This window comes from Scardinius erythrophthalmus (assembly GCF_964197995.2).
Source record: "Scardinius erythrophthalmus genome assembly, chromosome: 20".
NCBI lineage: Eukaryota > Metazoa > Chordata > Actinopteri > Cypriniformes > Leuciscidae > Scardinius > Scardinius erythrophthalmus.
The window spans coordinates 13,561,602-13,577,375 of NC_138240.1; the positions used below are offsets into that span (position 1 = coordinate 13,561,602).

A 15,774-nucleotide genomic window follows, 5' to 3' on the forward strand; every position below is an offset into this window, starting at 1 on the left:
TGCACTCAAGCTGAAAAATCGTTTATAGAGGTGGATCTTTCTACGCATATTTAGTTAAATATATATATTTTTAAATTACATTTTGAATATGGTTGTACTAAATGTCAGTGGTCAAAATAGTTCGATTATTTGATTTGCTCTCGATTGGTTATGGTTAGTGACCTCATGGACTATTTTGGGCCGAGGAGCGACCCCTGCAGGCAAATACTATACACGCATCTTTTCTAGTTCCTTTATTTCTGTCATCCCTGACAACCGAGTAATATCAAAGTGAATGGAGTTACTAGACCAGATTGAGCAAAAGTGTAGGAATAACAGCGCGATGCTCATAGCTTTATCCGTATTCTGATTTGATTTTATAAGAATGGATATAACAAAAATATGGAACGAAAACGCCTGCTACTTTAATCTTAACCATATTTAATCGTAATTGTTTGACCAGGAAATTTTTGAAAGCGTGAACAACAAAATAAAAAAAACTAAACAAAAACATGTTAGCGTTAAGCTAGCTAGTGCTAACCTCAGACTAGCATGTGTGGAATAAGAGACACGGGGACACAGTGTTGACAAAACTGATGTAAACCGACGGACTATGGGCTCATTTGAGTCTCAAAACAACTTAACTTCACGTAAGAAGAGTATATTTATATTTGATCGACCGTTGGGAAACTTCGAACCTGGCCCGTAAACACCAAGGTAAACCAAACAGCTAACTGTTAGTTAGCCAAAACTCGCTGTTTTTCTTAAATAAAGTCTCGTGTGTACTTTATCTGATTAACGTTACTAGCAAACTATATGTGTCCATATCAGAATAAATGTATGTTGTAGTCTGTTAGCTAACTTAGTTGATGTCACGGTTTTGAAGTCATGATTTTGTCAGCTAGGCAGATTTGGTGTGTGTCAGGCTGTATCTGGCTAGATGTTTGGCTATTTTGTATTATGTCAACACACATTTGTTAAGGTTAATCAACAGTGGGTTTCATGTAATTCACTGTTTCTTGATTATTTTGAATTTCACCACGTGTATTATACATGTAACGTTAAGCTTTGCTGCCTCGGCCAAGCGTTGTTCATATTAACTTAAATTAGATTTAAACCGCTAACTATTAACATACAGTAAGCCCAGGAATGCATTAGTCAGCACATGCTAAATAGAAAAGGGTTTTTTAAATGTATTTTACTAAAACGTTTTTGGTTGCAAATATATATAAAAAAAATGGTTTTGACTGGCAAATTAAAGCTACATGTTATCATAGGAAAATTAGCAATTGCTTTCAAGAGTACGTCTTCTGGGTCAAACTGACACCATCACTTTTAAGAGATCAAAATGAGTTTTGAGGAAGCTTTTGCATTGCTAAATGTTTATTATACTGCTTAGAATAAGTGAAAAATTTGTGTTTTTTTCAATTTGAAAGGCTTTTTTTTTTTTTTTTTTTTTAGAAGTGTGACCTTGTGTACACAGAACACAGACTGCATACTTTCACTCTGATTACAAAGTTAAAGTTTTAACAAAATAGGTAAATATCTACTGTCTGGTCACAGTCAGCAGTTGTTTTGTACAAGTATATCTTGTCATAATGCATTTGGTTGTGCCTTGAGTTTTTTTGTTTTTTTTTTAACACTGTCCTTTTATTCTTAAGGCAAGACTCCAGGTGAATAGAGTAAAATTTGAACTAATAGATATCACCATACATCTTCAGTTGATTAATCACAGTACAACACAATTGTTTTGTATTCTAGATTTCTTGAAATGTTGTCTATGCATGCAGTCATTTCCATACATTTTCAGAACAGAAGTCTGAACATTGGATTAAGCTAAATTCAAAATGCGTTTATTTTTGTTAGAATAATAATGTTTTTTACATGGGGGACTTTAACTCTTTTTATCACACATACAATCAGAAATAATGTCAGGAGTAAGGAAAAAAAATGTTCACCATGTTTTTAGGAATAAAGTTATGTATAAATCAGGCGAATGATTAAAAAACCTTCAGAATATAGATGGGAATAAAACTGATGGTTTGTGTATGTAAGACAGTGCCATTGAAGTGGAGACTACTGACTCAGTGAATTGAAATCAACAGATGCCAATTGATTAAGTGTAATAAAATAAACTTTTAAATGTGTATTTTAAATATTTTCTTTCCACTAGTCTAAAAGAAGGCATGTTATGGAAGCAAAATAGTCCAACATCTCAAAATTGAGCAGTGCATGCAAAAAACAAAACAAAAAAACAATTTGGTTTTGCTTGTAGTGTCTTCCCTTAAAAACAAAGCTGTTGAGAGATCCAGAGGCTGGTATGCGTGTCTGTCATAACCTCTGCACACTGACTCATTTAGTTCCTCTGTGTGGGTCACCACTTGTTTGCAACCTTGGTACAATGCAGATAAGCTGAAAACCAGAACGACGGGTTGCTGACAAGTCTGAACACTGGCTCAAAGCATTTCTGATCGCTTCATTTACTGTGCATCTTTATATGGTGGTGCCGATTTTCCCATGTTATAGTGTCGTTCAATAACAACTGAGATATCTTATTAAATTGCTTTGTCTTTGGGGCTAGTCACATCGATGTGGCTACTGCGTAATCCTCTTGTCAGAATCCACGGATTACAGTCTGTTTGGTAGAGGTTTCCATCCTCCGTATGACCCTCACATCTGTTATCATTGTCTTCCTTGCTGAGTGCTAGACATGGACGTGACGTCATTCATCTGAAGTCGAATAGCTTTGTCCCTCTTGTCTTACCAAACCTGTATGACTTATATACAATTAAAGTCAATGGGGTTCAATGTTATTTGGACTCCAATTTATTTTGTGTTCCCCAGAAGGTTTGGAAGGAGATGAGGGTGAGTAAATGATGACAGGGCTTTTATTTTTAGGTGTACTGTGCCTTTAAGACATTTTGTTACTTGGTAAAGTACACTCAACCAGAAGCAACACAGTATATCTTGACCTTTGTAATGACTGATTTTTTTAATTCTGTTTGCTCATGCAAATAGGTCTTTCTCCATTGATACACCATTCTCGTTTGGTCTCTTGATTATGTAAGATTTGAACAACCAAAATTTTTTGCGAATCTTTTTATATTTGTCATAACATCTTCCCACAGGAGCTTTCTTTGCAAGGTTATCTTATCTTTTTAAGTAAACAACCTAGCAGAGTCTCATAATGGATTTATCACTTCTCACTCTATGTAGACTAAATATACCACAGACCTGTAATTGCTGACTGCACAGTTTATGACTGCGTCTGACTGCTTCAAAAAGATAAAGGTCATGTTATCGGAAGTGGTGAATGAATGAAAGGCCAGGTAGTTAAGACAAAACTACTTTCTTATTTTCTACGTTTATGGATTAACTCTTCCTGAAAAGGTTTGAGGCAGCCCTAAAACAGTAACAGCAACAATGATTTTTTCCCCCATAGGCATGAACCAAACCAACCAACACTGAGATAACAGATTAAAACTTAGATTTGAAGCACAAAAGAAAATCAGCCTAAAGGTTATTACAAGTCTTTTATGAGGGTATGAACTACTTATTCCAGGAAGCACTGCAAATCTTGTAGTTATAATCATATAAGCTACGATTCAAAAGTTTTGGGGTCAGTACGAAACATTTTCAAAAAAATTATGCTCACCATGGCTGCGTATTTGATCAAAAACACATTGAAAACAGCAATGTTGTGAAATTGTATTGCGATTGAAAAAAAAAATCAAATGTAATTTATTCCTGTGATGGCAAATCTGAATTTTCAACATCATTACTCCAGTCTTCAGTGTCACATGATCCTTCGGAAATCATTCTAATATTCTAATTCGGTGCTTAGAACATTTCTTATTAATTATCAATGTTAATAGACCTATTTCTGTTTAATATTTTTGTGTAGACTGACCCCAAACTTTGAAAAGGTAGTCTGTCGCCATATGACATCAGCTTCTGATCGGTGGATCTCATGTATGTTTGTTTGTTTTGTTTATTGTTAAAAATCAATATCTCAGCGGCGGAAATGAATGAGATTTGTACTTCCAGAACCCTACTTTTGCAGTTTATGTTTTGAAATATCAGACCCTGCAATCAGATTTTAAGAAATAAATTAGGTTTCTCCTCCAGTGTGAACAAAGCCTTGCTGTGCTTGATATTGATGCTGTCATTCATTTTTGTCTTTAATTTTATTTTTGAGTCAGCAGAGAGGTGATGGGGGTTGGGTGGAGTCAGGAAATGACACTAGCAGTATTGGATCTCAGGTCAAACTCAGGTCACCTGCACAATCTCTGGAGCATGTGCACTACACACTAGGTCACTTCTCCAACTGTGATGGTCTTATTCTGATACGGTGTTGTTGTATTGAGGCACTGTTGCAATAATTGACCTCCCTTTTCCTGTCTTTTGTCTTTGCAGAGGCAATGCCACTTGATGGATGGTTATGAGATTTAGCAGCCAGACGGGAGAACCATGGAACAGGTTGAGCAACCTACCTCAGAAATGAAACGTGACGGCCCAGTAGATGGAGTCACGAAGGGCCAGTCGTCTCCACGGACAGACTTGAAGCCTGTCCCGATTCTTGAAGAGACAATATGGAAGGCAGTCAAGGAGGGTCAGCCTGCATCCTCGGACTGTGGAGGGATGTCAGACCTGCAGGAGCCGGGCTCAGCTTCGGGTGAGGAGGTCGAGGGCAGCGAGACGTCAGATGCCACAGGATTAGCGGTCTCGCCCGGCAGCAAGGGATCATGGGGGGCGAACCTACAGAATGGAGACAGAACGCCGCAGGAGAGTCCTCAACAGAATAGTGACACTTCTGTAACAGGTAAAAACCCATCTTGTGGGTTTGCTGCAAATAGCTCTTTTTTTTTTTTTTTTGTTTCATCTGACCATAGAACACATGGTGTCCTGTTTGAAATTCCAGAAGTGTCTGACAACTGAATATGCTCGAGTTTGTTTTTGGATGAGAGCAGAGGATTTTTCTGGAAACCCTACAAAACAACTTCCTCTTCCAGGCAGATTTGTAATATCTTAAGTTGATTGGAATTTGATGGTGGCAATGAGAATTTTCAATGCTTTAACTATTCTCTTACTGCTGCTGTCTTTGTTTTGTGAAGCTGTGCATCAGAACTATGTTCTTTAATTTTATTTTCTTCAATTTCAATCGTTTTACTACAATGAAAGGTTAGTTTTTTTGAGTTTTATTTGAATGTAAAATCAAAAGGATAAACAATGCAGATTTATTTCCATAGCCATCTTCTTTGCTCATATTTACCAAGAGTGCTGATAATTCTGACCACGACTGTATATTCATGTATTAATTGTATATTTAATATATATATATATTTTTTAATACTTTTACATTATACACAATATATTTTTATGACTTAGATTTTTAACTTGGTTTCATCCTTGATTAAACAAAGAAAAATGAATAGGAGATTCAAATCAATAGAAGTACTTAAAAAATTGTAAATGCATTGTTTTATCTATAAAATGGCATAATATCGTGATGTGTAAAATATGGTATAGAATTTTTTTTCTTTCTTGCATTTCAGTTGACAATTTGACAGATTTATGGCAGATTATACAATAATGAATAGTTCATGTTTTATATATTTTCTTCATAAAACATATACTTTTGTAGTGCTCTCATAAGAGATGCTTTAAGTAGTTTCTCTCTGTTTCTCTCTCACTTCTATAGATCCATTACAGGCACCGTCTCTCTCGTTGTCAGACCAGTTGCGGCTGGGTCGAGATGACCCCAGTAGTTTGGGCCTGAACGTTGAGTGCCGAATATGTGGAGATAAAGCCTCAGGATTTCATTATGGAGTTCATGCTTGTGAAGGCTGCAAGGTAATTTTCCTGAAATTTTGCACCTACTGCAGTCAAGGTTTTTCACAAACCGTGGGTGCATTTATGGCCTAAAATAGACCATCATCTATTATAAACCAACATTAAAGGTACCGTAAGCGATACTACCTGACATATATTACTGAAATAGATATCCTGAGAATTAACACCTGTCTCTGTTGACAGCCCAAGGTTATATAAACAGCCAATACAATTTTTTTTAACCATTCAGAAACCCAGTCTGCATGATGCGAATTCACTGACATGACTTATGGCGCTTTTCCATTACCAGTAAAGTTTTCCATCGCCTCGACTCAGCTCGCTTTTCGCTCCGTTTTCCATTGCAGTACCTCCACAATAGTACCTGGTCGTCATAGCAACGCTGCAGGAAACTGCCGTGACTTAATCTTTTACGCGAGACGCACCCTCTACCCACACACACAGGACAATGGAGGAAATCGAGTGTATGCAGTTTTTGGATGTTTTTGTTTTTGCTGTTTTTTATTCGGGATACTCCGTCTGGCGCGTGCAATGATGACGCAGTGAATAGTGACGATTCTCTCTGACCAATCAGCAGTCTGCCGTGTTTTCATGTCACATTTTAGTATCGCCTCAGCTCGCTAGAACCACGCCGGAGGTGGTACGAAAAAAAAGTACCTGGAAGCAGGTACAGGTACAACTTTTACACAGTGGAAAACCAAACAGAGTCGAGTCGAGCCGAGCCGAGGCGAGCTGGTACTGTGTAGTGGAAAAGCGCCATTAGAGGGAGGCGTTTGAAGGGATGAACCATCTAATTGAAGTCTAAAATCTCTTTAGACTTCACCTTAAGTTTCTTCACCTTAAGTCACTGGGTTTCCTAATGATCAATAGCATTCCCATGGTGAAATAATTCAGCAATTCAAAGCTTTGCTGTTTTTCAGAGAGTCGTCTTTTTTTTAAAGGGGTTTTTCAGACGCACCATTCGTATGAAGCTGGAGTATGAGCGTTGCGAGCGTGCCTGTAAAGTCCTGAAAAAGAGCCGGAACAAATGCCAGTACTGTCGCTTCCAGAAATGCCTGGCATTGGGCATGTCCCACGATGGTGAGAGGCCTAAATGCTTAAAGCATTAGAAATTGTGCTGCTCGTTTTACATTCACTTAAAAAGTACAAACTGCTTAATAGTCATGCTCAGCTATGACTATTTTGATGTACATAAATTGCTTTTTGAATATATGCTGAGCTTGTTTTTATTTCTTTGTCTCAGCAATCAGGTACGGACGTATGCCAGAGGCGGAGAAGAAGAAGCTAGTGGCAGGGCTCCTCGCCGGGGAGAACCTGAAAAGCTCTAGTGGGGCTGACCTCAAAACACTGGCTAAGCACGTCAACACAGCCTACCTGAAAAACCTCAACATGACCAAGAAGAAAGCTCGAAGCATCCTCACGGGAAAGACGAGCTGCACAGCGGTATGCGCTCAGCTTTTAGTAAGATGCCACCAACATTCTCAGTTTATTATAGCAATGATGCCCTGATATTAAAATTCTGTCTGAGACAATAAGCCAATATTTATATGTTAGTGTTATTGTTTTTTGTATTTGACACAAAGCATTTTAGTTGTGTTCTCATGTCATCTCCAGCCTTTTGTGATCCATGATATGGACTCACTGTGGCAGGCGGAAAACGGGCTGGTCTGGAATCAGCTTAACGGAGCACCACCCAACAAAGAGATTGGGGTCCATGTCTTCTACCGCTGCCAGTGCACCACAGTGGAAACTGTGCGAGAGCTAACCGAGTTTGCCAAAAACATCCCTGGCTTTGTGGATCTCTTCCTAAATGATCAGGTGAGAACCATCCATGTTACCTATTTAACTTATAATTGGTTAAATCTTTTGTTTAAAGAGGACCTATTATGCAATACTCACTTTTATTTGAACATAACTATGTCTGAATTGTGCACACATCCAACCTATTGTAAAAATCCATCCACTCCGTTTGTTATTTTCCCCATAAATCTGCAACAGTGTCTCAAAATGAGCCGTTCAGGACTGTGCTCCATTTAACAGCAGCATTCGAGTAAGAAATGTATTCTTATTAAAGCTTCTGTAGATTTTTAATCAAGTGGAGTGAAGGATTTTCAGTTTTTCTTTTGTGGTTTGATTCATATTAACAGCATATATAGCAGTAGGTACTGTATATTACGCTGCTGTCACTTTAATACACAAATCTATTATACACATGCAATTTCTTTCCCTTAATAACCCGTTAGTTGTTCGCGGTGTCAAAACACCGTGGTGTAGACAGTTTGATGTCGGGATATTCCTACATTCAGCAAGGTTTATTAAAGCCAACCAACCCAGTGACGTCACATGTTAGAATACTGCACAATGGTGGCGCCCTGGCCGCGAAAGATAAAACGTTTTTCTTTTTTTCTTTTATATGTTTACATTTGTCATGTTTCTTATATAATTGTTGATTATAGTGGTAATCCATCTTGTAAATCATGTAAACTTGATTGACTGTTTCATTTCCCCTTTAAGAGTGAAAGAAAACTTTAATACTCACGCGACACGCTGTTTGACAGCCAGCTTTCTGTGCGTGTGCTTTGGGTGTGTGTGCTCAGAAAACCATATATCAGAGGTTTAAACTGATATAGCTTTAAAACGCATACAAATAATAAATTTCATGATGATGAAGAACTGCAGACTTACATGAGCGTGACCGTGATAGAGATGATAATCAAAACCAAACAGATCTTTTATTAGCATCTGAGGCACGCGCTGTAAAGGCACAGCGCTGTTCTGGATAGGGGCCGGGGAGCAACAGCTTGGTTGCGTTTAAAGATACATGCATGAAAACAGCGTGTTTTGCTTCGAAAATGGGCATTTACAACATGGTATAATAAATTATCTGTGGGGTATTTTGAGCTCACATTCTGGGGACACCTGAGACTTATAGTACAACTTGTAAAAAGGGGCATAATAGGTCTCCTTTAAGGTTTATTGGTTATGAGTCGTGACTAGTGATATTTGCGGCTCCTTAAAGCAATCCCCTCGTTTGTAGTTAAATGTAATAGTTGGTTAAGTAAAAAAAAATCCAGCTAAATTAATAAATATAAACATTATATACTGGATATTTATTAGTTGCTGATAATATGTTATACATGAATTAAAGGGATAGTTTACCCAAAAATGAAAATTATACACCCTCAAGCCATCCTAGGTGTACTGTATATGACTATATTCTTTCAGATGAACACAATTGGAGATATATTTAAGAAATATCCTGGCTCTTCTAAGCTTTAAGACTTTTAAAAAAACTGCACCCATCCATCATAAAAGTAATCCATACGGCTCCAGGGGGTTAATAAAGGCCTTCTGAAGCGATGTGTTTGTGTTTGAAAAATCCATATTTAAAACTTTTATTAGCTTTAATAACTATTTGCAGCACAAACAGACAGTCTTTTGCAATGTGATGAGGACACTAAGCCTTGATGCGCTTTCGATTTTAGTTTGTTTGACAGCAATGACGCAAAACACAACATTAAAGACATTTTATGTTGTTATGAGAAGTTTAAATATATTTTCGGGCCGCCACAGTCTAGTTAATGAATGAGCAGCACTGAAATCTATTTGTGGAGGTCAATGTTGATATTGTGGCGAAGGATTTTTGACTCAATACATTGAATTTTGGTCATTTTAAACAAAAAAAGTTACATATTGTACCTTTTAAGTATTAATGCACACTCTTCCACTAAATTCGTCTCACACCTTTTCAGGTTACACTGTTAAAATATGGAGTCCATGAGTCCATATTTGCGATGCTCCCATCTCTCATGAACAAAGACGGGCTGCTGGTGGCCAATGGGAAGGGCTTCGTGACGAGAGAGTTCCTGCGTAGCCTACGCAAACCTTTCAGTGAGATCATGGAGCCCAAGTTTGAGTTTGCGGTGAAGTTCAATGCCCTGGAGCTGGATGACAGTGACCTGGCTCTGTTTGTGGCAGCCATCATACTGTGCGGAGGTAAGGCCATGCCGTTTGATTGACGTCCTTTGTTGTTATTTATACAATTTACATCCACATCTGAATTTGTTATGGGGCAATGTCAGTGAAATGAAAACATAACAAAGAGATCGGAAGCTTGTTTATCATAACAGGAAAACTAGCTGAAGGAAAAAATGGTAGCTAAAAAGGGTCTTTCTTCGTTCTAGATCGTCCTGGGCTGATGAACGTGAAGCAGGTAGAACAGATTCAGGATGGTATCCTGCAAGCTCTGGACCAACATCTTCAGGTGCACCACCCTGACTCTTCTCATCTCTTCCCCAAACTGCTCCAGAAGATGGCCGACCTCAGACAGCTGGTCACAGAGAACGCCCAGCTGGTTCAGATGATCAAAAAGACTGAATCTGAGACCTCCCTTCACCCGCTTTTACAGGAGATCTATAAAGACATGTACTGAGCTCACAGACTTCAAGGACCTGACTAGAGAATGCTCTTCAACTTCCCTCCTGAACGGAGAGAGTGCACACACCTTTATGGCGCTGCGGTGCCATTGGGTTTTTTAAAATGAATTTTTGTAAAGGACTTTTACAAATATTGACTTTGAATACTGACATTTTCTCTGATTTTGTGGAGTGTTTTTTATTTAAACTCGAATCTGTTCTAATAGGCTTACACAGGACGCAGAACATCTTGTCACCGTTTACTACTACTACTAGCATCATGTTATTCTTCATGTGCTTGATGAGGGCTAACACCTTTAGAAGTTGTCTCTTCCATTATGGTTTTGGTTTGCAAGTACATTTAAGTGATATCTAGAATGTTTCTTTAAGGAGATCAGAGCCCAATCAAGTTTTTGAAATGCCACTTACTGTATGTGTTTAACTTTGTAGGGCTTTTATTTTTGTGATTGTTCTTGTCCACCTGATTCTGTTTGATTTAGGCGCTTTTACTAAAGTAAAAGGTACTCCACACAACTGTACAGCAGTCAGGTATATTATTTTGGAATTATGTTACTTTGTTGAGGATGTTGTTTTCAGCGTCAGCTGCTACAAATATATATTGGTATTGAAACTGAAGACAAATCTATGTTTAATAATTCACTTTAATTCTTTGGGATAAACCTACAACAGTGTGATCATTTCAGTTGTATGGAAGGAAATGTTTTTTCACTTTGTTCATTATATACATATATATATAATTATTAAGTGCTGATTCCTTTGTTAAGCACTGGTACCTTGATGGTACTTATATTTTTGCATACTGTCCAGTAACGGTTGTATTTCATTAGGTCATATTTACTGAATTTTGAGACACGACTTCAATTATCTTTCATTTCTCCTTGATACACAGTTGTATAAAATTAGGTCTTCCATTAGTATGTTGATTGAAAATGTTTTATGATTATATATTGTGTGATTGAAAACAAACAAGCAGTCTGTGATTACGTTAAGACTAGAACATTATGGTCAAATTGGTTTATAGTACTCATAAACTTAAATTTATTCTCTAAATCAGTTGCATTAATTAGTTAATGATCATGGTAGTTATATGTACATTGCAAATGAATGGTTTTATTGAGTCAGCTTGAGGAAAACTTGTGTTGTATACTTTATTGAAGTAAGTTGGATGCTTATGAGTCTAAAAGTACAGTGTACATGTTAAAAACGCAGTTTTAATGTTAAATTACATTAATTGGCAATAATATGATGTGCAACACATCTGCCGTTTCACATCCAGAAGTATCTCAGAAATATCTGAAATTTTCACTTATGACTGAAATTTACTTTTCTGATCTGTTTATTCAAGATGGAACTTGATGTCAGAGATATATGGTCATGTAGAAAGCTGTTACTGTGAAACTAGAGCACAATAATATGAAACATTTTTTTCCCCCTTCTTATCTTAAAATACCATTGCCACCCAATTTCACACCAGACATCGGCCAATATCTTTCTACCTTTCTGGTCTGATCTGTCTCAGAAATGTCTTGCTTCATTAACAAGATCAGACATAATGCACAAGTGTTATGGTTTGTGGAATATTATTTTGGATCAAAGTAAAACAATTCCAGACATCACTAAGTTTCTTGTGATTTATGAAAAGCTCCAGATGTACCAATATTTCACTAGCGTTTTGCAGTCATAATCAAATATGAATGTTAGTTTAATCTTTAACTTATCGTTTACCAAACTATTTAAAATGTGTAAATAATTATTAAACATTTTAATAAGAAACAATTGGTGTCAATGAATAATCCTTTAATTAGAGACCAAATGCCCCATTTTTTTCAGTACTATCTTATATTTCACGATTTACTTTCTTTAGGCCTACGGCAAGGCATCGTAGCGAATCGTTATTTTCCGATTTTTTATTTATTAATCGATTCAACCACTCTGAATGATTCGGACTGAATCGGTCCTTGCGGTACTCGAGTGATATTGAACTGAGAACCGACTTATCAGAGCTGATTATGTATTATATACATTTTTTATTATACCCATAATAAAAGTTAATAGAAAAAAGTATCTCGTGCGTGATGTCGCTGAATTGACTTTCTGAACCCTTGCTGTTTAAAATAATCATTTACTGGAATTGATTCGGACCATCACGTTTGAGATGCGTCCGTCCATCACGTCCAAATGGGAAGGCCCCGCCCAACAATTATAAAAGTGTGTATGTCATTAGCTATTCATCAGACAAAGAGGGACAAACGCAAGATGGAAAGGGACGCACAATCATCCAAGGGCTCAGGAAACAACAGTGCAGTTTGTAGGTGGGTATGTTCATCAGCCAGTATGTGCAGATCAGTGGTATGGTTTGCTACAGTACCACCAAGCAAACAATTAGGATAAAAATATATCAAGAAAATATTTAGTGCTAATTGTTAATTTAAATTTAAATGAATTCTGAGACCAAATCTCATTTATGATGTCAGCTGGCGAAGTCCTTTTTTTTATTATTCTATAGAAAAGACACGGACGTCCCTGGTTGGCCAGCGCGCGTTCTGCGTGACGTGGGTCTCCTGCGCTTCACTCTCGCCAACTCTTCTATCCGTTTTCTCGCTCCTACAACTGAATAAATCAAGTTTTTGGAGGCTTTAAAAATGGATCGGTATCGCATACCTTATAGACATTCGAGAAAAAACAGCTCAAATGTGGAAAGAGAAGTTTGCAGGTAGTTATGTGGTTTAGACTGGGTGAAAAGTTAGTTTTTAGCTCCGATCATCTGTTTGAAAGAGTGACTTTTCCTGCTTTAACGTTTCTCGGCGCTGATGTTTACATCCGGTTAAGGCAGCGAGCGATTTAACTTCTAGTAGAAAGAGTAGTTCTGTTACAACAAACTATTACAAATATACTTTTGTACTGACACGTTGAAGGGGAAAAAAAATCCGTTGTAAGATTTGTTACTGAACGTGTAAAGACCAACAGTTTTGAGTTTACGTTTAGTGCCGTAGTCAATAACAACACGAACGATCGAGGGCTCGACGACTCCATTGTTTCCCCTTTTGCATTTTTAATTAAATGCTGCAGCTTTTCGAGAATTTGTGAAACATGTGCTGCAGTTGTAAACAAATGTTGTGTTTTGCAGGCAGTTCATCAATGGATCGTGTCGCTATGGTCCGAGCTGTTACTATCTCCACGAGTTCCCTGCAGTACCGTCATTCCAGGTTCATTGTAGGTACTTCCAGAAAGGTGGCTGCTGGTTTGGTGATCGATGCAGGTAAGCAGCCAGCTGGCCTTTTTCAACATCATATACTGTATATAAGAACAGCAGGATACAAGTTTTATCCTTCGAATTGCAGGTATCTCCATGTTCCGCAAGGGGGTGAGGGCTCTTCAGGGAGCGGCAGACGTGGTTCAGCTCCTGCCGTTATCCCCTCTGCGCTGGCGGGCCGTTCTCTGGCTCACCGCCGGGGATCTGAGCCCTTTTTTCCTCCTCAAGGAGCCTACAGCCTGAATCGGAGGGGTTCTGAGCCCCTGGTCACAAGCATGAGCGTGCTGCAGCAGAACTTTGAACGCTTGACCACAGGAATTGCTGAGGAGGAAGAGTTCGGGGCTGTGGAGGATGTACCTCCCCGGCAGGGTATTACTATTTATTCAGGTTTTTCTTTGAAACTGCACATCACATTTTCTTTGTATGGTTTTAATTATGTTGTCCTCTTCAGGTGAACCGAGACCGCTGCAACAAAGCGGCGCTGCACACTCCGGTTCTTCACATAGTAACAGCTCAGCCGCCTTTGTGCCTGGTGCAGCGCCTGCTGAAGTCCAAAAAGTAATTTTATTTATATATATATATATATATATATATATATATATATATATATATATATATATATATATATATATATATATATATATATGCGCTAAAACATAAGTCAAAATGCTGATGCATTTTCATCAGCCTGGGTTTAATGAAGTGTAATTGGATTATAGGTGACCAGTTCAACTTTACCAGAGAGACCAGATCAGGGCGGTGCTGCAGTTTCAATGGAGCAGAGACATTCAGGAGATGTGGCTTGTGGCATCTGCATGGACAAGATTTCTGAGAAGACCACCGCTCAGGAACGGCGTTATGGCATCCTACCCAACTGCAATCATGCTTTCTGCATCAGCTGCATTGTCACCTGGAGAAAAACGAAGGACTTCCAGGAGGATGTCATCAAGTTAGTTTAGTCTCACTCCCATTCTCCCGTTTTCTTGTATGAATGGGTAGATTCAATTAATTTTTAATTTTTTTTTTTTTTTTTAAACAGGGGCTGCCCACAATGCAGAGTGAAATCCTCCTTTTACATTCCCAGCAAGCACTGGGTCTGTGATGGGGAGGAAAAGGCATCGTTGATAGCCTCTTTCAAAGAAAGAAGCAGGTTCGAATATTCCCATTCATGCTGTCAAGTCTTCTGTAATGGTTTATTTGACCCTTTACATTGATTCTGGAATTCTGTTTATCTCTAGCAAATTAAAGTGCACTTTCTTCATGCGTCACGGATGCTGCCCCTTTAAAACGGAGTGTATCTACAGTCATGACATGCCGCCTAATCACATACACCGTCGCAGGCGCTCAACACCCAGGGTAATTGTGTTTTTTTGGAATATGATGGAATAATGGAATAATGTTTGCTATGCTGTCTTGCCGTGCTATATTGAACATCAGTTAATCATTTTAATCTGTTTTTAGGACACAGCTGATATGTTTGAGGATTTGGGGATTGACGGCCTCCAAATTTGGAGCTACATTTTTGCCCTAACTTTATTGGATGAAGACGATGATGACTTTCTGGATTTTCTTGATGACTAAGGACCTTCTAGAGTCATGTATATGTTGGCTCAGCCTTGAGTGAGCTTTGCTTATCTTCTGCACTGAAATGTAATTGTCCCTTTTTAGGGTTGGTTTCACTTTAGCTACCCCTACATGTTTGGCTAATTGTTTAGCCGTGTATGTGTGCGTTTCTGTATGAGTGTGAAAGTCTTTTGCCTTTAGTTTAAGGAGGTTGGTGAAAAAGTTTGAATGCTCAGATCTCACATTGAGTCTATCTTCAGGTTTAGTTGGGGAAGGGACTGTGGCAAAAAAAGTTAATTGAACGCATGGTCACTTATTTCAGCTAGCTTTTTCACTTGTTGATCTAATTTCTTCATCTGTGCTGCTTCCAGATTTTCACACCCTCTTTGTTTGATACCTTTTTGTATGAAATCAGATTTTAATATTTTGTACTTCCTAGTTTATATTATTGCCAGTATTCTTCCAAACACTACGTGTGCAACCTGTCAGCAGGCTTTTGATGTACTGTTTTCTTCAGCAGTGTTAACAGGTTATACCAAGACTTGACGTCGTATTTTATGACTTTTAGTACATGTTTGTATTCATTCAAAGAAAAGTGAAAATAAAAAACTGTTCCACTGTTTGCCTCACTTGATCCGCTCTTCTTTTTTGTATGTGCTGCCAGTCATGTAGCAACAAATGCTTTGAAGAAGG

At 38.0% G+C, this 15,774-nt stretch overlaps 3 protein-coding genes across 6 annotated transcripts in view; all 3 read left to right on the plus strand.

Moving 5' to 3' along the window:
- rpl10a (ribosomal protein L10a) overlaps positions 1-15,774 on the plus strand; it is a 52,953-nt gene that overhangs the window by 23,964 nt on the left and 13,215 nt on the right. The gene's annotated exons all lie outside the window — the stretch shown is intronic.
- On the plus strand, positions 262-11,881 carry ppardb (peroxisome proliferator-activated receptor delta b). 3 transcript variants are annotated; one of them, XM_081348923.1, is made up of 10 exons: positions 294-696; positions 3,422-3,498; positions 4,178-4,293; positions 4,396-4,801; positions 5,681-5,832; positions 6,771-6,909; positions 7,073-7,290; positions 7,444-7,647; positions 9,582-9,825; positions 10,014-11,875. In XM_081348923.1, the coding sequence occupies exons 4-10, from the start codon at positions 4,450-4,452 to the stop codon at positions 10,259-10,261; spliced, it is 1,557 nt and encodes a 518-aa protein (XP_081205049.1). In that variant the 5' UTR covers positions 294-696; positions 3,422-3,498; positions 4,178-4,293; positions 4,396-4,449; the 3' UTR covers positions 10,262-11,875. The 3 variants fall into 3 exon arrangements, with proteins under 3 accessions (XP_081205050.1, XP_081205048.1, XP_081205049.1); XM_081348924.1 differs by lacking the exons at positions 3,422-3,498; positions 4,178-4,293 and having other exon boundaries at positions 262-696; positions 7,073-7,272; positions 10,014-11,881; XM_081348922.1 differs by lacking the exons at positions 3,422-3,498; positions 4,178-4,293 and having other exon boundaries at positions 283-696.
- On the plus strand, positions 12,134-15,739 carry mkrn4 (makorin, ring finger protein, 4). Of its 2 annotated transcripts, none has more exons than XM_081349111.1 (8): positions 12,134-12,577; positions 13,393-13,524; positions 13,607-13,887; positions 13,970-14,076; positions 14,238-14,467; positions 14,558-14,668; positions 14,757-14,874; positions 14,980-15,739. In XM_081349111.1, exons 1-8 carry the CDS (start codon positions 12,444-12,446, stop codon positions 15,097-15,099), a joined length of 1,233 nt encoding a protein of 410 aa, XP_081205237.1. In that variant the 5' UTR covers positions 12,134-12,443; the 3' UTR covers positions 15,100-15,739. The 2 variants fall into 2 exon arrangements, with proteins under 2 accessions (XP_081205237.1, XP_081205236.1); XM_081349110.1 differs by lacking the exon at positions 12,134-12,577 and adding an exon at positions 12,588-12,978.